Source organism: Arvicola amphibius, chromosome 2, assembly GCF_903992535.2.
Source record: "Arvicola amphibius chromosome 2, mArvAmp1.2, whole genome shotgun sequence".
Lineage (NCBI taxonomy): Eukaryota > Metazoa > Chordata > Mammalia > Rodentia > Cricetidae > Arvicola > Arvicola amphibius.
In genome coordinates, this window is record NC_052048.2 from 29,378,921 (window position 1) to 29,400,668 (window position 21,748).

The 21,748-nt window shown below is 47.7% G+C and overlaps 1 protein-coding gene across 17 annotated transcripts in view; it reads left to right on the forward strand.

The window, feature by feature from the left end:
- Cacna1c (calcium voltage-gated channel subunit alpha1 C) overlaps positions 1 to 21,748 on the forward strand; it is a 548,575-nt gene that overhangs the window by 477,410 nt on the left and 49,417 nt on the right. For all 17 annotated transcript variants that reach the window (XM_038318989.1, XM_038318993.1, XM_038318994.1 and 14 more), the window contains 6 exons: positions 2,593 to 2,700; positions 3,376 to 3,428; positions 3,683 to 3,829; positions 5,345 to 5,546; positions 7,568 to 7,726; positions 8,318 to 8,428. In XM_038318989.1, coding sequence (XP_038174917.1) covers positions 2,593 to 2,700; positions 3,376 to 3,428; positions 3,683 to 3,829; positions 5,345 to 5,546; positions 7,568 to 7,726; positions 8,318 to 8,428 — 780 coding nt within the window. The remainder of the gene's footprint in view (positions 1 to 2,592; positions 2,701 to 3,375; positions 3,429 to 3,682; positions 3,830 to 5,344; positions 5,547 to 7,567; positions 7,727 to 8,317; positions 8,429 to 21,748) is intronic.

Here is a 21,748-nt window from a genome sequence, read left to right on the forward strand (position 1 = left end):
TGCCAGGCGGTGGTGGCGCACGCCTTTAATCCCAGCACTCGGGAGGCAGAAGCAGGCGGATCTCTGAGTTCGAGGCCAGCCTGGTCTACAAGAGCTAGCTCCAGGACAGGCTCTAGAAACTACAGGGAAACCCTGTCTCGAAAAAACCAAAAAAAAAAAAAAAAAAAAAAAAAAACCAATCGCATGAAAATAATTACCCTGAACCGACACAACACAATCAGATGTGCTTTTTAGTGGGAACTAGGTAGGAAACTTATATCTCAAAGATAAAGAGCGTCACTTAAACATTGAGAAGGGCCCGATGGAGGCAAACAACAGCGGTGTCTATATTAGGTGGATGGGGTAAGCCAGTCAGTGTTCATCGGAGATGTTCAAACGAGAGGGGATAATTTTGTTTATTGAATTTTTTCCGTATGACGTTCCCAAGCCAGTGTGTCAGAGAGTTCATCTGGGCAGTGAGCCTGAGTGAGCATTGGGAAAGAACTCTGCTTTGTATCAGAGAGGAAGAAAGCTAGGCAAGTGAAAGGCCTCAGGAGGAAGCCAGAGCAGGGCTGAGACCGCGGGCATGGCTGGGCTGCAAGTAGAGAGAAGTCATAATGGCCATTAAATAGCCAGAAGCTACGGTCCAGGAGTGGATATAACAGCCCCCCCCCCGGGTGGGGGAGGAGGTCCGAAAATGGGGATTTGACCACCAGCTATTAGAGAAGGGTAATTCTGAGGAAATCTTGAGGAAAATGAAAGTCTGGCTTCCTGTAGGTCTCTCAGATCAGAAATTCTGGCCAGGAAAGAAAACCACAGGCACAGGTGTCAACATTTTAGCCACATGTTCTGTGTCCTTGTTCTCTGAAGAAGAGTTGACAACCCAAAGGAGATCAGTTGAGCATTCCCCCGTGGTAACCCCTATGGTGTCTTAGCTTCTTTTCCTATTACTGTGATAAAACAAATACTCTAACTAAGTAGATCAAGGGGGAAATGATTTACTTCAGTTCAAGTTCAAGGATACAGTACATAATGGCATAAAATCATGCAGCAGGAGCCCGAAGCTACTGATCACACGACAGTAGGAAATCAGAGAGTGAAGAATGTTTGTGTTCAGCTGGCCTTCTCCTTTCTTCTAACCAGGGCCCAAGGCCAGGCAATGGTTGTGCCCAAATTTTCATATAGGGTTTCCCACCTCAATTAACCTAATCAGCATAACCTCTCACAGGCAGCCCAGAAGCTAAATAATCCCTCAAAAGTTGCCTGGAGGATGTCTCCTAGGTGATTCCAGATCCTGTCAAGCGAAAATTAGCATTAACCATCACATACAGGGAAGAGAAAAACAGTCCTGTGGAGTAAAAAGGCCAGGAAAGGCGAATGAAGGGAGCACCTTCCCTAACACCCCAAGGAGAAGAAACCTTGGCTGGTAAAAGGAGAATAAAGGGTTGTCCCTACCCCATCAGCGTCTTCCCTGAAGACACTCTCAAAGCTGTCTCTAACAAGCTGAAGGAGTGGTGGACCTTGCACTAGGGCACACCAAGTGAGAGATGAAAAGGAGCTTCCCATCTGAAGCAGTGAAGTCTTTTCTCTCCCACCAACAGAGTCAGAGTCGGCTCCTAAAATTCCCCTTTTAACTCACAATGTTCCTGAAAGAGGATCACCAGCAGCTAGGAGGTTCATTGAGGTCTGGTAGTATTCAACGTATGGAAAAAGAGTAGCGAGGGGAGATTGGAAAGGGTCCCACGAGATTCCCAGAAAGAAGCAGCAGCTCCTCCCCCTTCCAGCCTATAGCGGACTGTCCTTTTCCCTGCCACCTTAGTGGTCCACCGAAGAATAGCTTCAGCTAGGGTCCATCAGCTGCAAGTGTGGAATAAGGCATTCCACAAGGGGACAAAAGGATTGATGCTGGCCATCCGGAGTCACCTACCCTGTAGGCCTTTGGATATCCCTGAAGATTAGACCCAGCCAGAGATCTTCGGTTGACAGTGAATTCGGCCAATTACTACAGGCTCCAGAGTGAAAAGGGAGCAAGGAAATAAAAGAAGGGTCTCCTGTTTAGGCCACCACAGTGTTAGGTGGAAATCAGCGGTCAAGATTAGAGTGCCAAGATTTCCACCAAGACAGAAAAACATGAATTTTATTTATTCTTTATAGACAGAGAAAGACCAGAACACTAAGGAAGGTATTGTCCCTCTTGGTCAGGGACTAGGATTTATGTGGATAGTAACTAGTTCCTAGAAGGCATCTACAGGGCAGTTACAGGACTGGCTCTAGAGTAATTACAAGACTTACTCTACATGAGGGTAATCGGATTGATTCAAAAGTAGGGTGAAGGCAAGGGAGACGGCATTTTTGCGTTAGCATTGTTTGGTATTTTCACCACTCAGATAGGAGTTCGGACGGGCCTATCTCCATGTCATCTCCCAGAGTCCACGGAGCCCTTCGCATACTGAGTTCCATCAGCCTGACTCTGGAAAGGTTGTCTGGCCTGCTTTCTCCCACTCAGTGGAGCATAGGATCTGCCTGCGCTGCCTGCGTGGAGGGGCCCTGGCACTGGCTCAAGCCAGCTTAGGCTGAAACCTTATCCCGTGCCCATTCTTCTTCCCGTTGCAGCACGTGGTCCAGTGTGTGTTTGTGGCCATCCGGACCATTGGGAACATTGTAATTGTCACCACCCTGCTGCAGTTCATGTTCGCCTGCATTGGGGTCCAGCTCTTCAAGGTAAAGTCCCGCCTCCTTCCCCTCTCATCCACATTCCAGGGAAGGGAGCCAAAGATGCAAGAGGGGACAGCAGTCTAGGTCAGTTGTGCAGAACAGTACGACCTGAAACTACAGCCTATCACACTGTGGCAGTGTGACCTCAGACGACAACCTGTCAATCAGACCTGAGGCACTGTGACCTCTCAATACAACCTACTTGAGCTTTTGAGACCAAGAGAGTAGAGGGCAACCGGCTCTGCCTCTCCCAGCTAAAGGCCTCTGTGTTCCCTGTTATGCCACCCTTCCCCTACCCCACCCAGCCCAAGGCCAGAGGCCTGGCTGGTCTCTACTTTTCTGCTTTCATCTCTTTAGTTCCGCTAGTCTCTCACCTGAAGCACTATCTCTGTCCCTCACACACCACTATATATAAATTTCCACTGACTTCCTCCCATGAACTCCCTCCAATCCCAGGTGCCCTTCTTTCTTCCTCTCAAGACCTTCCTAGAGAGCAGAGTCTTCAAAGGTTGGTGCTCCGTGGATGGAATCTGAGTGCACTCTGGGCTCCGGATGTGAACCACGTCCACCGCATCTGAACTCTGTTCATCTTTCACCCGTTATCCCTGAAGCCCAGTGATGGTCTTCTGCCGGCTCCACCCCTTGAGGAGCCTGTCTAATCACTACGTTCTTCTCTTCTAGGGGAAGCTCTATACCTGCTCCGATAGCTCCAAACAGACGGAGGCAGAATGCAAGTGAGTTTAAGCTAAGAGGCTGCAGAGCCAGGGCTGGTTAACTCAGGGGAGGCTGGTGGCTTGGTTAGAGAGGAGTGAAGACTGGCCTCTTACCATCTCATTATCTGACCTCACTTTTGGGACATGTGACTTTATTCCTCAAAGTTCAAGCCACTGAGGCTTCTGATGGCTGGGATAATGTGGTTGCATCCTACCCAGCATGCCAGGAATCATTGATGGTAGAGATATGGATTACCTTTCTCTTCCTCTCTCAGGGGTAACTACATCACATACAAAGATGGAGAGGTTGACCACCCGATTATCCAGCCTCGAAGCTGGGAAAACAGCAAGTTTGACTTTGACAATGTTCTGGCAGCCATGATGGCCCTCTTCACCGTCTCCACCTTTGAGGGGTGGCCAGAGTGAGTATGAATACCAAGGCTCACAGCCCTAGCATTAGCGTCTAGACTCTGACTATCCATGCATTATCCAAAGTCTTAGACTTTGTCTGGATTCTTCCCAGAGGTCATACTTGTGTTGTCCCCGGGCAGTGAGATTGCTTCAAGAATTCTCGCAGAACATGATCACCACAGAAACATAGACTTTTAGATGGACATAGTGGTGCACACCTTTAATCCCAGCACTGGGGAGCCAGAGGCAGATAGAACTCTGAGACAGAATCTCTGAGTTTGAGGCTAGCCTAGACTATGTAGTGAGTTCCAGGCCAGCCAAAACTACATAGTGAGACTCTGTCTCAAAAACAGAAACTCTTATAAAACATATTATAGGAGATGGGGATGCAGAGGATTTCACTGAGGGCCTTGTGCATGTCATACAAGTGCTGTACCACTCAATACATCTTTAGCATCTTAGAAATCCCAACCAAAACTGGATACCTTTCAACTCCTTTCCCCAGGCTCAATGTGAACCACAGGATTGCGAGTTCCTGCCATTATCTTTATGGCATTTCTGAGTCAAATACAGAATTTCTCTGTGTAAACCTTTGATCACCAGAGTTCCAGTTTACCAGTGTAGCTGGCATGGGTAAAGGTTACCAAGAGGTCTCTGTCCCATTAGACTGTGTCTAGTCTCCTTGGGGAAAGCCTTGTCTACGCTGACACTGTTGAGTAAGAAAGAGACAAAAGCCAGGGGCCCAGTCCCTCTGCAGATGTGATAGTTTCCCTGCAGGACCAGCTCATTGGTCCCCACACAGCATGGCTGGTAGAAGGCTGGCCCATTTAGTGCCCTTTGTATCTTGGTTTAAACACCTGTGTCCCCATCCAACAGCGCATGGATGGGATTTGCCGTTGTTATATGGCAATATATAAGTAATACTTGGAGAATAGCCATGTGCCAGGGAAATTACAATAGAAGAGAAAGAAATAATGGCAAACTTGTGTGTGTGTGTGTGTGTGTGTGTGCGTGCGTGTGTGTGTGTGTGTGTGTGTGTGTGTGTGTGTGTAATCTGAACCACTGTAGATGATGTGAATAATCTAAGGTCATGCTAGTTTTATTTTATCTAAATGAATATTTTTTTCCTCGGGTTTACTTTTGGTTTGGCCTCACCTCCTTTAGCCCATGCCAGTTTGCAAAGCTGTTTCAATATTTACCAATACTTCTGTATTTGAAATTGGTGTCAGTGATGAATGTTACAGTTCAACAGCTCTTGACAGTTTCAAAACACTGTGTATATATTATATCAGCTGCTCTGTCAGATAGGAAAGTAGGGAATTATCGTTTCCACTTGACAGTTTTGGACTCAGTGCCAAAGAGATTCATTGCTTTGCCTAGAGATGGGACTTGAGCCCCAGACCCTCTGGCCCCAGCCTGGAGCTGTTTCCTTTGATTGCAGGGATCCCTGGGAGCAGTGGTGCCATCATCTCATGGAGGTGACACTGCTTCTCCAGTTCACTCTGTGAGCCTGTCTCCTCCTGTAGGCTGCTGTACCGTTCCATCGACTCCCACACCGAAGACAAGGGCCCCATCTACAACTACCGTGTGGAGATCTCCATCTTCTTCATCATCTACATCATCATCATTGCCTTCTTCATGATGAACATCTTTGTGGGTTTCGTCATTGTCACCTTCCAGGAGCAGGGCGAGCAAGAGTACAAGAACTGTGAGCTGGACAAGAACCAGGTAGCTTTCTGGGAAGGAAAGGGGGAAAGCGGGGAACCCCAGAAGGAAGGGCAGAAGTTGGCTGCCCAAGGGCCATCAGGAGAGAGCCTAGGGGACTTAGATATGCGTGGATGCCAAGATTCTCTGTCCTGTCGTGCACTAGAACAGGGCTTTTGTCCCAAATTTCTGTGGCAGAAATGTGGATCCAGTCTTTCTCAGACCTGACAGACATGAAATCCTCCCAGATCCCAGGTCTGGAAAATATGATCCATCAGCGAATATTTGCTAAACTTCCCCTTAGCGACACTTTGTTTCAGGCAACATGGAAAAAAGAAATTTATGTCATATCCAAAAATTAAGAAGTTACTCTATGGGGCTGGAGAGATGGCTCAGAGGTTAAGAGCATTACCTGTTCTTCCAAAGGTCCCAAGTTCAATCCCCAGCAAACAGATGGTGGCTCACAGCCATCTGTAATGGGGTCTGGTGCCCTCTTCTAGCCTGCAGGCACACACACAGACAGAATATTGTATATATAATAAATAAATAAATATTTTTTTAAAAAAAAGTTACTCTATGCCCAGGTATGTTGGCATCATTGTCTGTAGTATGAGGCCACTTGTTAGTTCCTGGCTGCTCAGCCATGAAATAACCACACAGAAACTGTATTAATTAAATCACTGTTGGCCCATTAGCTCTAACTTCTTATTGGCTAACTCTTACATCTTAATTTAACCCATTTCTATTAATTTGTGTATTGCCACAAGGCTGTGGCTTACCGGCAAGATTCTGACCAGAATCTGTCTCTGGTGGTGCTGCATGGCTTCTCTTCACTCTGCCTTCCTTCTCCCAGCACTCAGTTTAGTTTTCCCTGCCTAGCTCTGTTCTACCCTATCAGGCCAATCCAGTTTCTTTATTAATTAGCCAGGAAAAGCAACACATTGACAGAAGAACCTCCCACACTCATTGTCAAAGGAGAAACTAGAACAATGTTGTAAAGAGAGGGCTTGGGATGGCCGAGAGAGCAGTTTTAGGAAACAACTTAGATGGCTTTTCAAGCAAAACAAAGGTCTGAGCAGGGGTCAAGAGAAGAGTCTTAAGGTGGTGTGGCATGGTGACACTAAGGTCTAGAATGTGTTTTCTCAGCTCCCCTGGGTGAGTAAGGTGCTGTTAGGGAAGGACATTGGTGTGAAACCTCAGCTCCCTTTGCCTTCCCAGTGAAAACATGTTCTGAATAAAGCCAGCTCATGAGGACACAGCCCAGTATGCCCAGCTCTGTGCTTGACAGGAAAGCTGGACCCTTTGTGGGCTTTGATATCTGGTATTTAGCTTTATATTCAGCATTTGGCTACTGTGTAAACTTACCATTGAAAGAAAGACAAGGAGGCAAGCCAGTTGGGACGTATAGATGAGGTGTGTAGAGAACCTGACCTAACTGATGTAAAAACAGAAGGTCAGATCAGCAAGACTTGGGGATTAAGCATGGAGGTCAAGGGTCAAGCAGGCTACAGTGGCTGGTTTTCTGCTTCCTGATTTAGAGATTTGGGTGCTGTGCATAGAGATTGCCTGACATTTTCTGTATTCCCAAGACTCTAGTTGGAACAAGAGTTCCTCTCTTGACAGTTCTGTGTCTTCTGATCGTGTAGATACTCAGCAATAAGGAAGAAGGATTTAGGATTAAAAAAATAAACAAATTAGGCAAGAAATACCCCATGGAGAATTTGTGGTGTGGTACATAGCCAATGAGAGCTATGAGCCAATCAGTATTTATCAGGCGCCAAGCACTTGCTGAGCAATGCACCAGTCATTACCGGTTGGAGAAAAAGAGCTGAGCTCATTGCTTGCAATCTGGATAAGAGCTGCTGGAAGGGGCCTCTGTCCTTGACAAGGGATGCCAGAAAAATCAAAAGCCATTACATGTCACAGAGCCTGAGAACACCTTCCCAGGTTGTGGTTTCTCAAACATTCTGCCTTTTATTGTCACACGTCCTCTGTCACCCCCACTCTTCCTCCACGTGCCTTCACTTCTCCTTCCTTCCTTCCAGAGACAATGTGTGGAATATGCCCTCAAGGCCCGACCCTTGCGAAGGTACATCCCCAAAAACCAGCACCAGTATAAAGTGTGGTACGTGGTCAACTCTACCTACTTCGAGTATCTGATGTTCGTCCTTATCCTGCTCAACACCATCTGCCTGGCCATGCAGGTCAGTCTACGGGTGGGGGGCTAGCCTAGAGAAAGTGCTGGGGAAGGATGTAGTAGAAGGAGCCACAGGGCCAGATCAAGTGGTCACCTGCCTGCAGCTGAGAACGTCGGGGAGTCAGAAGAGTGAGAGAAAGACAAGTAGCCCTTCTCAGGAATGGGGTTCCTCTGAGAGCTTATGGAAGAATCCCCAGGGCCCTAGATTGACAACAAGGAATAGAGGAGGTAGAGAACCATGGGAGTAAGCTTGGAGTCATCATCATAAGGCATGGGTGTGGAAGTGGATTCAAATCCCACCTACAAGGAGGTCAGTTTGTGCCAGGGCTCTCAAGTGCCAGAAACATCCAGAAGTCATCATGCCCAATCATCAGGAACTCAGATCTCTGCTACCCAGCTACCAGACAGTAGGAAAGGCAAGAGCTTGCAATGTCTCCAGGGTCTGCCTGCCTGCCCAAGGCATGGTGGGTAGCCTTCTGAGGATGGCTCAAGGAAGATCGCTGCAGACATGGAGGCGTCTGAGAAAGCGGGACAAAGGTGATAACGAGCCGGAGGACTTCAGCCTCATGTTCATGGTCTCCCCCTTCCTTCCTCTTAGCATTATGGCCAGAGCTGCCTCTTCAAAATTGCCATGAATATCCTCAATATGCTTTTCACTGGCCTCTTCACAGTGGAGATGATCCTGAAGCTCATTGCCTTCAAACCCAAGGTAGGCCTCTGAGAAAAAGCTGTTTGATGGGACGGGGTGGGTATGTGTCCACAGGGCGAGGGATGTGATGGAGAATGGCCCAGTGAAGGGCTAATCCCTTCCCTGAGGTGTGCTCTAAAAGCTACACTGGCCAAGAGGTGAACCAGGCCAACTCCTTGAAATACAACCTTACGTTATAGTTTTGTCCATGACTGGGAAATAGATTTCTCCATGAGCAGAGCTGTGGTCTTTCCATGAGCTCAGCCACACCCTTTCCCCTCCTATTTCCCACAACCTGGCAAACCAAACTTCTCCTGGCCCAGCGCCCCAGATGTGGGAAGGTCCCTGTTATACCCCTCTCCCATTCCCTATGTCATGCAGAGCAGGTGACTGTGAGAAGTGCAGGCTGGGCCTGGGTTTGCTCAGGGCCCAGTCCTCCATGCCATGGACCATGGTCAGAGACACTGCCGTTGCTCCCTTTGTCCTCAGCACAGGACAAGCAGTTGCCTGCAGATTTTTCTATGTCACTTCTCGCAAACAGCACCTCGTAGAAGAGGGGACTAGCACTGTCTGAGTGAGGTGGAACTGACAAAACTGACCACCTGTCACTCTTCCTCACCAGCCCTGCCCACCGTCCCAGGTGACACCAGAGCAGGCTAGTGGAAGTAGTGCCTACAGTCCACGACCTGCATAGAAGGCCAGAATCTCTGCTAGGCACTGGCCCGTGACTGACAGCCTCTTCAGAGGGCAGCTGTAGCCACAGCTCAGTAGCTCCTGTGGCTGCCCTAACACAGCCTGGAGAGTGGCGAAAAGAACATGCCTGGAGACGCACACTTAGAGATTTGAAACATTAACCAGTTTCCCAAGCTTCCTCTCCCCATCCTTCACCAGCTTTGCCAGATGCAACACAGAGCAGCAGGGGACAAAAAGACAAATCTCCAGCTAGATTGTGTTATAGTGTGTGTTTTGACAACATACCCAGAATCAACTACATAATTATTAAGGAAGGAGCTGGTGTGTTCTGTCACGTGGAGTGTCACAAGGGTACATCCTGGACAAGGGCTCTGCTGAATACTTTTCAGAAAAGCAGAGGCATTTGGGTCACGTAAACATAGTACATGCAAGGTTCAGAAACACTGGTCCTTCCTTTCAGCCACAGGGATCTTAAATACTTTTCAGAGACTCCTAATGAGCCTCATCTGGAACAACCATAACTACGGTGTTTCCCTACCTCCAAGAAGGAAATACATTCTTTGTCATAGTTCTTTCTAAGTTCAGACCCATTAAGGGATAATTGGTGTCCTGACCTGGAAAAGACGGCCAAGTTGTTGTGGCTACCTTCTCTGGGACCCACAAGCATTGCCACCCACATGTTGCCCTATTCCAGGTTCCATGCCTGAGAATACAGAAGCATCACCCATGCATCCTGAGCCAGGCGAGGAGAGCAGGATTACTGGGATTCATCCTTAGTTTTCTGCCTCTCAGGAAGCTGTCATCACCTTCACTTCAGGTCATGAAACACATGACTTAAATATTTAGTCTTTGATCATCCCACGGTGGACTCAGATATGGTCCTGGTGTCTGAGGGACTCTCCAGAACCCACTGTGGACTTTCTGTATCATGTCTCTCCAGCGCCAAGCCACCTGCCCTGGGAAGCCCATGAGATTGATATCTTTAGGGAGCTTGGCCTGAAACACACATTTGGTATATGCTACTGATGAGAAACAAACCAGTTCATAACATAACCAATTGGGGTGGCCTAACCCATAAAGGGTTGCCTATTTTCTCCAATGCCTGGTTTTCTATAATGAGAATATAGGGTAAAATATGAGAAACTTTTCCTGGGTGCAAAAGAGAGGCATCTCACATAGCAAGAGTCAGTCTTTGGCTTCAGAAGATGGCAAGGGGGTCTCTTCTATTAATTCCTCAAAAGGGACCCCGGACAATAGAGAAGAAAACTATTAGAGAATGTGACAAAGACAGCTGACTAGTTAATTGAGAAGATGAAGGAGAGCCCGGTCCCTCTGCACCCTCATTAACTGTATTCTTCACTGACAGACAGACTAGGAACTGTGCCCTTGAGCTTTCAGTCAGAATACCAAGCAGAAACCCTCATAACTCTGGTGGAAATATTTACCTGGAGTTTGCCCAAGAACAATGGAGTAGCTTCTAACAGACCTGGATTACTTCTGGACTTTCATTTTCACCAATTGCTCATGTATGAAATAAGTTCCCTGGGAAAGAACGGTTAGCAAGAATGAAGAAGATGGATCTGTTAGTCATCCTGGCGTAATTGTATTTTTATAATTTTTATACAATACCTGCAGCGACTAACATAGTTTTGAAGGTTTGAGTGCCATATGCTTCCATCAACACATTCCAGGGAGGCTGGTAGGCAGTGGCACATCATAGCAGGGTGTGTATGGGAACAATTCAGTCACATCTGTAACCAGGAATCAGGGCAAGAGTTCAGGCTAGAATCTCACAGTCCTCAAAGAGCAGGCCGTCAGTTACTTCCTCTCCTCCCCGCTTCCTTCCTTCCTTCCTCCCTCCCTCCCTCCCTTCCTTCTTTCCTTCCTTCCTTCCTTCCTTCCTTCCTTCCTTCCACTAGGCTCCATTGTCTGAAAGTTTCCCCTTCCCTAGAACCACTCTTAGGGACCAAGCTTTTAACTCATGGTCCTTTGATGGCCACTTAACATCCAAACCACAGCAATAGTCATTACCCGTAGTTATGGCTACAACACCTGGAGGGATCCCTGATTCAGTTTTCCTTGCCATATCCTCTTCACATCTGATTGGTTGATGGGTTTATCTATCTGTTTGGTTCTGTTTCTTTCTTCCGTTGTCTCTGCTGTAATTGATACTTGTGACCTTTTCATCCATATCTGTTTTCCTCACTTCCCAATGTAAAATAAGTTTACTCAAGAAAATCTCTGCTCTTAATCCAACTTCCCAACCCCCTAAATACATACTTTGTTCATCCAAAACCTTCGCAGAAATCTGAGATGTTAATATAAACAAGTTTAAAGACCTCTGTCTCATCCTGGAGAAAGCAAAGGTGTTCCACAGAAAAGGATGGGTGAATGCCAACGGAGTTCTGTCCTGAGCTGTAGGGAAAACAGGCTGAAGAAATAGGGATGATACTTGATTCTGCATAAATATGCAGATGCAAGTTAGTGGAAAGGTTTGGTTGGAATGTTCAAAGGGTAACTAGATGGTTGTTTAATTACATGAGAGGTTATATTTCTACAATGACCTGAAATGTGTCAATAATTACAGAAAAAATAAAAAAAAACTTTTATGATAGATGCTGAAAAATGTTCAGTCTCTAAAAATAAATAAAACAAAAAGAAAACTAAAATTTTATACCAAGGAATAAAGAAAAGCTAATAACTGAAGAGATGAACTCCCGGGCTGGGAAACACTCCATTGCTGAAACTTTATTTCCTCTCAACTTGATCTGTAGATTCAGCACAATCCCAAATAAAATTCGTAAGGAACCCTACCCCAGCCAGAAAAGCAGAAGGGAGGGAGCCACACAGCAGACCCAGGGAGTTGGAGCTCGAGGTTTGAGCTCATGTTGGCAGCTCTGCCCCGACTGTAGAGGGCAGCACAGGGCCCGGTGAAGGGTGGTGTCTCCCTGACACTCCACTCTTAGCAAAAGTGCTGAGTGCCGGGGATAATGTCATCACCTAAATCCCTAGGCTTTGCTGGTGACAAAGGTTCAGCAAGAACAACAAAATGAAGACTTGATGAGGCCCGGGTTGCACACTCCTCCCAGCTCAGTAGGTCTAGGGCATCAGGGGTCACCCTAATGGAAGGCTTTTGACCTCTCTGCTTCAGAAGGTTCTCAGTAAGACCGAAACTCACTTCCAGGCAGGCCTGTGGGGGCTTTTGTCTTCTGGGGAGCCCCTGGGTACCGGGTAGGGGGCTTTCAGACTAGTGTGTTGGTTACTTAGTGAGGAATCGCCTGATGTGGGCTCGGAGGATGCATTGTCTGCCAGAGCCCGCTGGACCAGCGGTACAGAGTGGTGTCAGCATCATGCTGATATCATTTGATGCTGATTCAGCTGTGAGGATGCAGACAAGGAATGAAAGATGGCTCAAAGTTTCCTGGCCTGTCCCCCAGGGAACGGACTGGTGCAACAATTCATTGAAATTGAGGAGAGCAGGGCGAAGCTAGCCCGAAGGGGATCCGCAGATGTATTGGGTTTTAAAAGCTTTTAAAATCTGGAGCAGGCAGTCTGGGCAAGAGATCTATCTTAGGAATCAGTATACATATGGCTCTCCCAAGTAAAAGGTCTAAGAGAGCTGTCCTGGAGCCTCCTCATCCCAGAATGGGGATGCTGAGCTAACAGGTGGGCCACTGGGGAGGAGGAAGGGTTGGAGGGGTCTGGAGGCTAAGAGCTGCGATGGCCAAAATAGGAGATCAGGAAAAAAACAGTTTCTCAGGCTAAAGGGCTGTGTGAGCAAAACCAGCTACAGAGAAGGAAGGAAGGGTGAGCAAGAGCCTGGAGGATGCCCTGCTTATCCAGGGGAGCAGGATGGGACCCTAGATGTTCTAGTCTCCCCCTCTGTGAGTGGTGCAAAGGACTGTATTTCTTGAAAGTCAGGTTGATCTAGAAAATTCAATTTAAAAAACTTCAGGAGTAAGTAAAAAATTTTCTCTTAAAGCTTGTATGGAAAGTCATCATTTTTAGGCTAATGGTCTTGAATCCTTTCTAGACCTACAAGCCCCTATTTCGTGATAAATATTCTGTAATGTATTTTTAGTTCCCAGACATTCACACACATACATAAAATGTCTAAAATACAGAATTTCTTAGCCATAATTTAAGTGAAAGGGGTTGTATATGATAAAAGATTCATTTCCCACAAAAGTTGAAGACAACAGAAGAAGGTGTGGGACCTTAGAATAAAAACTGAAGTTGCCACAGGCCAGTTTGATTTGTGCACCGTACCTACACACATGTCTCTCAGAAGTCCTGTGGCTACATCACTCTTAAGTCTCAGCTGTCCCACACAGCAGGATAGTTGGCGTCCCTGTTCCCACCCAGTGGATCCAAAACGCTGGCTTGGCTTCCAGACCTACTCTGTAGCTCTGCCCAGTTCCACACTGCCCCCTGGAGGCCGATAAGTGGGATACAGCGCAAGGTAGGACTTCATAGAGCCTCTTAACAGTTAGTTGAACTCTGTTCACCTTAGACACTAAGATCAGTGTCTTTCGCTGCCAGGGGAACCAATGGGTCCACAGACCTGGCACACATGTCACTTAAAGGCATAGAAATAGAAAAGTGGCGGGAGGAGGGCACTGGGTACAGCATGCCACCACCCCTTCCACTCCTGGCCTCGTTAGGAGAGCCCAGGGACCTGTGGGTGTACAGCCAGCCCCTGCTTGCTTTTTAACAGCTGATTGGTAAGAAGACATTCCCCTGATTATTGTTTATTTATGGTGTGCCCACGGACACCTGATGTTCACAGTGCCCAGCAGACAGGCACAAATGGGCTCCTCCGGAGGGGCCTACTTCCGCAGTTCTTGTACCCAGAGATTTGCATATTGTTGCAACATTGTGACAGGTTTCTTTCCTGCATGGTGCTTTTACCGTGAATGATAAAAAATAATTATATGACTTACATAAAGCCTTCGTGTGGGAAGGAAAGTGTTAGCTATTACATTTAATTATTTAATGTGGAAAAGCATTCACACTGTGTAAGTGCCCAGTGGGAAAGTACACTGTGGTTCCCTGTCTCTGAGCCTGCCAGTGGAAAAGAAACTAAACCCACGAGGAGGGGGATTCCCAAGCCTCGAAGGTGCTGAGGCATGAACTCAGCCCACACAAAACAGTGACCCTGACTGGGTGGCCACAAGATTCCCAGATCCTTCTGGGAAGTAAGGGCCTTCTTTGATGCAGGAGCCACCAAGAAGTGAGGCAGTAATGACACCAAGAGTGGGCACTGAGCACTCCCTCAGAGTCAGACCTTGTAGGTACTTCCCATGCACAAACTTCCCGGACCCGCAGAGGCGTGTGCATTTATTCTTGCCATGCCCTGCATGAGGAAGCTGAGGCACAGAGAGGTCAGCCCACTTGCTCAGAGCTCTGGAGACTCATCTCTGAGAGAGAGAGAGAAGTCCACTGTTTCATTGGTGTCTCGTTACAAAGGCAGTGCAAGTGGCTGGATCAGATGACCTCCCTTGAGTCCATACTTGTGAAATCCAGCAGGCGTGGGGCCTAGGACTGAGGGACAATAGGTGGGGTGGGGAGAGAGAAAGGGAAGTGACAGGAGGGAGCATGTCTTGGCTGGACTCTGAAAGCCTCCCCACAGCCTGTGCCATTACACTCTTTAGAGAGCTGCGGCAGGACCAAGCTTGCCCACTCAGCAAGGGCAGCCTGCTTGTCCTTGCTACACCCATTCCCACTGCTACTGGGTCCTCTTTTCCATGAACTTCAGGGCAGTGTGTGCTCAAACCTGAAACCGTTTGCCATGCCTGCCTCCAGGGATACAGCCTCCAGCAGGCACCCTAATCTGAGGGGAGTCTTTGGCATAAATATGCTCACTCTAAAGTGAGTAGGGAGAAGCAGCTATGGGATCCTCCAGTTGACCCAGCACAACTAAAGCAAAAAAAGAAAAAAGCTTCTGAGATCCCCAAAGGAGCCCATAGTCCCCAATTCTGTCTGCTTCAGGGGGCAGACTACCAGCTTTGGGGGTTAGATCAGGGTCTATGGACTCCAAACCTTGCATGTTTCTGTGCTCCTAGTAGCTCTCATTGCATGTTAATGAGATAAATGAATGAATGAATGCCTTCAGTTTGTTCCAAGGGAACTCCAGAGCAGAAGGCAGCTATGGAAAGCACACATTCCCAGGTCTATATTCCTCTAACCATCCTGGGAGTACCACTTCCCTGTCCCAGTGAGGGCATCTTAGGGCAAGGACCCAACCCTGGCCTGCGCTTGCCCATTATCCTATGGTAGCCAGATTTCTGTGGGAGACTCTCCAGAGCTTCTGAATTAGCAGACCATGGATGCGCCTGATGGGAAAGCAGAAATCCTCACTGCCTCTCGGGCTGTAGGCCATGAGCAGCTGTGTGCTCTGTGATGCCTTCACCACTAGACACCACTAATCTCCATGATTAGTTATATCTAAGTGGCACCCTAATGTAATACGATCTATATTATCTCTGCTTGGTGTCAGTTAACCATCGATTCCGTGATATCCCATAATATCATCTCTTCACAGACACAATGAGGCTTTGCCACAGTCACTGCTGTTTCTGGCTGGATTCAGCACCTCTCTCTCCAGTTCAAGTTCGCCACCTCTCAGCTCCACAGTCCAGGACCCTGAAAAATCATCCCTCCTAGGAACTAGGCTCAGCCTCCCTTTATGTCTGTCCCCTCCACACCAACTCACAACCTGCCCTCCTCAGCCTCGTGCCTCACATCTTTCTTCAGACATTTGCTCCCCTGAGCCAGGAAGCTCCACCTGTTCGGGACCCCTGCCCTGGATTGGGTCTAGCCGTCTTTGTCCCTCTCTCTATAGACCTGCTCTGTAAAGAGGGTTCGGCTACTCCCTCTGGTTTTGTGTTGGCTGATGTTTCTTTTCTCTGTCACAATTGTGTGATCAGTCCAGAGTCCTGGTACCCAGCGTTGGGTAGTTCACATCATTTTCAGCTTCTTTGTCTTCTTCCTCTTCCGTTTCCCTCTTGTTTCCTCCTTTCTTTTTTTCATTTTCCCTGTTCTCATTATCCCTGTTTCTTACCATCTGTGTGTTCTATGTCTCCCCCTCCTGCACAGTCTCCCCTTTTCCCACCTACCTTCAGTGACCCTTTTCACCAACACTCTCCCCATCTCTTGCTTTTCATGTTATTTCTGTGGTTCCTGAATGTTTTTGGCATCTTCATTCATGGCATCAAGTCTCCCTTTATCTGTACTTTTGTTTGGTTTTGACTTTTCACCTCTCTGTGTCAGAAGTCTCGCTTCTAATCTCAGCTCAGATCTCCCAAGGCTATCCTTGGCCTGGGAGAGAGCAGTCCTGAGTCAGTGCCCCTGGATAGGCTGAAACTGTATCACCTTCCATGGCGGGTACCAAGAAGGTCCTGGCTGCTTCTTTGCTTGACTTTGCCAGACCTATACAAGGTAGATAATGAAGATGGGCAGGAAGAAACAAAACACAAAAAACAACAAAGACTAGCAAGGACATAATCTTTATCTTAAAATTCCTAAGAATGAGTAGCATAACCCTGGCATACTTGAAAGTATGGACAGAGCTTCTGTGGCTTCTTACGTACCAGCACCTGCTGTGAGGTTTGTGCTCCTGACAGAGGAGGCCTCTGGTCTGGGCAGAGGAGGAACAGAATCCAGAATTCTGCAAAGGTGTGTGCCTACAACCTCTTCTGCAGTGATCTCACCCTCTGTGTCAGAGATGGAGGCTACCTGGCAGTCCAGCACCCTTCCCATTTAGCCTTCTAGCTCAATGAAGACCACATCTCTTCTGGTTTGAATAGTTTCTTTTTAAGAACTTAACAGTGAGCTATCTATATGAACTTGAGTCTGATAAACTTAAGCCATAACAACCTACATACTGTCACAATGTCAGCAGTGCCAACCTGACTGTACTCAAGAGCATCTCAAGACCAGATAGTGAGCAGAAACGGCCTTTACAAGCCCAAGCCTTCTGCTTCTTCCCTCTTCTACATTCTTGGCTTCCATATGCCTGCTTTTGATTTTCCCTTTGCCTGGTCCAACAAGAAAGTTGAACTTGTAGATGCTTCTAAACAATGAGGCAGGCAGGTTGACTCTAGCTAATATGAATTTAGAGCTCCCTCCAGATTAGACACAAGTCTAAGTGCTGTGTGTGTGGTATCTTTAAACCTCACCTCACCACTATGGCCAGTCCCATTTTCTACATAGGAAAACAGGCACAGAAGGTTATTTGCTCACTCTTAATGCTATAGTTTGGATCTTGACTCTACTGAGATGCAGTTGGATGTTTAGAAGCAGGTGCCTAGTGGAAGGTAGGTCCTTGAAGGAGTGTCTGTGAAGTGTGGGGACCCTTTCTGTTTTCCTTCACTTGACCAATGTCTTAGTCAGTGTTTCCATTGCTGTGAAGAGACACCATGACTACAGCAACTCTTACAAAGGTGTTGTGGCGGGAGCGGGCCGCATCCTGCCACCTGGATAGCTTAACCCCCAAAATAACCACACGGAAATTGTATTAATTAAACATTACCTGGCCATTAGCTCTAGCCTCTTATTGGCTAACTCTCACATCTTGATTAACCCATTTCTATTAAATCTGTGTATCACCACATGATTGTGACTTACCGGCAAGGTTTTAACCTACGTCTGTCTCAGAGAGGAGAACCATTGCATCTGTCTGTCTCTGCTTTCTTCCTCACAGAATTCTGTTCTGTCTTTTCTGCCTACCTGAGTTCTGCCCTATCAACTAGGCCAAGGCAGTTTCCTTAATAATCAATGAAAGCAACACAAATACAAAAGGGCCTCCTCCACCTCAAGGGATACAAAGGAAAATATTTAATTGGGGTGGCTTACAGTTCATAGGTTTAGTCCATTATCATCATGGTGGCACATGGTGTGCAGGCAGACATGGTGCTGGAGAAACAGCTGAGAGTCCTATATCCTGCAGGCAACAGGAAGTAGTCTGAGTATCACACTGAGTGAAGCTTGAGCATATTTGAGACCTCAAAGCCCCCATGGTGACACACTTCCTTCAACAAGGCCATACCTACTCCAACAAAGGCATACCTCCCAGTAGTGCCACTCTCTTTGGGGATAATTTTCTTTCAAACCTCCACAACCACTATGGGATAAACAGACCTATTCTACCACCGTGAGCTATCTCACCAGAGACCCAGAGCAGCAGAAACAGTGCTGTGGACTGAAACTGTGAGCCAGAATCGGCTTCCTCCCTTGCCGGTTCCCACATGTGTTCTGTCATGATAGGAAAGTGACACACACAGCGATCTGGTTAGTAAGTGGCAGAATAGGATTCAAACCCACGGTCTCCAGAGACCATACCCTTATTACTACTGTCTTTGTCAAAATGGTAGGCTTCCCATGACATCACTGAATAGAGATACAGCTAATCCAAAAGAGAAGAAAATCCAGAATCCTTGTGCATATGAAATGCATCGCATGAAGCTTGTGTAGTAATTTTTCCATCCTGTAAATGATTTGCTGAAGCCAATTAGCTGTCCATTACTTGGAAGCTTCGCCCAGTGGGAGGAGGTTAAGGAGGGATGACAGACTCTGGCACTGGGGACTATGCCAGCCTTCTCTGGCTGGGCCAGAGGGGAGACCCTATTCTTACTTCATCCCAAGACAGTGGTAATTTGAAAGGGGAGGCACTTGGCGTATAGGCTATTGAAGGTGGCAAGAGAGGTCTTCCAGTTGTACAAGCGCCATCTTTTATATATATACACCACTTTCCCTGGCTCTGAGGAGCTGGGCGCCCGGAGGTTTGGTTTGCCACTTCTAAGAGAGCCAGCACAAAGCTTTCTAGCCCTGATGTCCCAACCCACTCATCAGAAAAAAAAAAAAAAAGATTGATGGCAAGTATAAGCTGGTCCTTGTCAAATGGATTTTATTAAGGAAAAGACCTGTGATTTTCCCCACCTTCCTCTCTGTTACATCCCCAAGCCCCAATTACTCATGGGAAAATGAGAGGGGGAAGCAGGTGCGTGTGCTGCATGTGTGTGCATATAAAAGAAAACACGTGACCCTTACACACCAGAGCATATAGAAAAAAATCTTCTTCCAGGCCCCTCATATAAGGACTTGGCCAGGTGTCTCCCTTGATACCCTATTTATTACCAAATGGGCGGACATGGGCTTTGTTTCTTGAACTGGTGTGGGGCAAGTAGGAGGTCATGGTTCTTGAAATAGCAGAGGAAGAAACCAGCCAAGGAAATGGGGACCGGGAAGCTGGATCTCAAGTCATCCTCAAGGACCAGCTGGGAGAACTGGTGGGCTAAGAGGGATGGGAAGGTGGGTCTATAGGTCATGGTGAAAAACTGCCCCTTAAAGGGACTCTCCACCCTCCTGGAGTCGCTCTGACCCCTCTGATCTCCAGCTGTGCATGTGTCTGCCAGGACTGGGTCCACTGGGGCCTTTGGCAACAAGATAACTAGTTGATTTCTGCACCCAGTGGTTTCCACAAGATACTTTGCCGGGGAAGAAGAAATCAAGCAAAAGCGCCAGCCACACAGCCTGGTCCAGGCAACCAGGAGGTGTAATTAACCCCAACAGTCCTAGCCAGTCCAGTTACCTGCAGCAGTGGCTGGGGGAGGGCGGCGACTGAGGGCCATTTCTTTCTCTCTGCACATAAGACATAAATCCAAGAGAGAGGTGAGCAGAGATGCACAGCGGGAGGCTGACAGAGTCCCTTTAAATCTTAATTCCTTCCCCTGGTGCGTACTAGCAGATTAATTGTGTGTGTATCTGCTTTTCACCAAGTAGCCCACTCTTTGCTTTCTTCCTTCTACCCGTTTCTCCTCCAGAGATTGCAGACACAGCCAGATTATCTATTTGTTTCAGGTCTTTGGATGGAGAGACTCCACAGCTCCACAGCCTTGCGGGAAAACTGTGACTTCCGCTCTCCTCCCTCCTCCTGTTTCATACCCCAATAACATTTGCTTGCCCTGTTTTCTAGGCTGGTGCTGAACATCCTCTGGTTGTTTTTTGTTTTGTTTTGTTTTGTTTTTTGTTTTTTGGGTTTTTTGGCCCTGTTTCTCTCCCTCCTCTTCTCTGACTTCTCTTCCGTATTCTTCTGAAATAGCTCTATTCCCAAACAAACAGCTCACACTTAGAGATGTCTCCAGACTTTTCCAGGGTCCACTTATAAAGCATACACATATACAGGATTCACTTGAGAGATTCGCTCCTACCCTCCCTCCCCCAGATTAGTGTCCCCTTTCTACCCTGAGCGGGTGTAAGAACCTAGGAGTGCACTGGTTATTTGGAGCATGTGACTTAACTGGAAGAGAGAAGTCCCTGCCTGAGATATTCAGGGTGTTGCTCCAGGAAGCCAGCAAGAGAGCCCTGGCGCAGGCTGACCCTCATGTGACCTGTGACCTGGACAGTCTCAGCCCCAGTCTACTGCCCAAAGCCTCCTGGGGAAACACAGGTTTTCTTTGGGCAGAAATGCCTGGGAACTTCGAGTCCCCTTTCCTTGGGGCCTGACCTCTTCTAAGAATAATAGCAGCAGGGCAGCCTGTCTGGTAGCTTGCTCTAGAAGGAGATGGCTGGGAAAACAGGCAGTTGAGGGATCTGGATAGGGCGAGGAGGATGGAAGAACGTAGGCTCAGCTCTTAGAAGTACAAAATGCAAAAGAGAGCTGGAAGCCTTTGAGAGCAAAGAACTGAGAACCTCCCTGAGCACTTTTCCTGCTTCCAAAGCCTCTCTCTGGCCAACCTCCGAGTCATCCATCTCCAGAAAGCTCCAGGCAGGGAGCATGGTGGCCCTGCTGAGGAAACACCAGCAGCTCTAATCTGTCCTCTTTGGAGAGCATTACCTGGAAAACAAAAGGAGCAAATGTCATTTTTTAAGAGGACAGGTCTCCTTCATGCCACCAATGGGCACATGACTATCCTGCTATTTCCTGGGCTGTGGCTCTGTGCTCTGTAAGGTCCTGGGACATGGCCCTTTAAGCTGCCACACCTCCCACAGAGGCAATAATCAAGACCTGAGAATGCCACTTGCTCTTTGTTTTGTGGCTGCCTACCCAGGAGTCCCCAGCCCTTTGGGCATTCTGGATACCTGGTCACGCAGTTGTCCATGTCCTTCAAAAAGTCTTCCACTTTTCCCTTCTGTGAGTAAGTGGAAAGTCAGTGAAGCCGTGTATACAGGCAGCAGTAGTGAAGCTGGGAGCCTGCTCTTTCCCTTCTGAGCCTAACTCCCCTCCACAAGGCTCTGCTACCTTACTCCCTTTCTAAGAAGGCAGTATCCCTGCCCACCAACGAATCCCACCACCCCCAGCCCAGCTCAGGAAGTCCTTAATAACGGCCATCACTGTCAGTAGCATTTTCAAGGACCCTGGGATGGTACCTAAGAGACAGTACTCAGGTACATCTAGACCAGGAGACACTTATATCCCACGAGGAAAGTTTTCCCAGGGCAAACTTGCCCTGAGACAGATGGGCATGTCCAGTGCAGGAAAGAAGCTAAGTCCCCTTCCATCTCCACAGAGTCCCACTTAGCAAGGACGCTGTTGGAGTGATTTGGTCCTTTGGTTGTCTCTGAGCTTGCATTCCAGTCCTTTCAACTATAGGACATGAGCCACTGACTTCCCTCCGTCCTGATAGGTCCTTCTAGGAGAGGGAACTG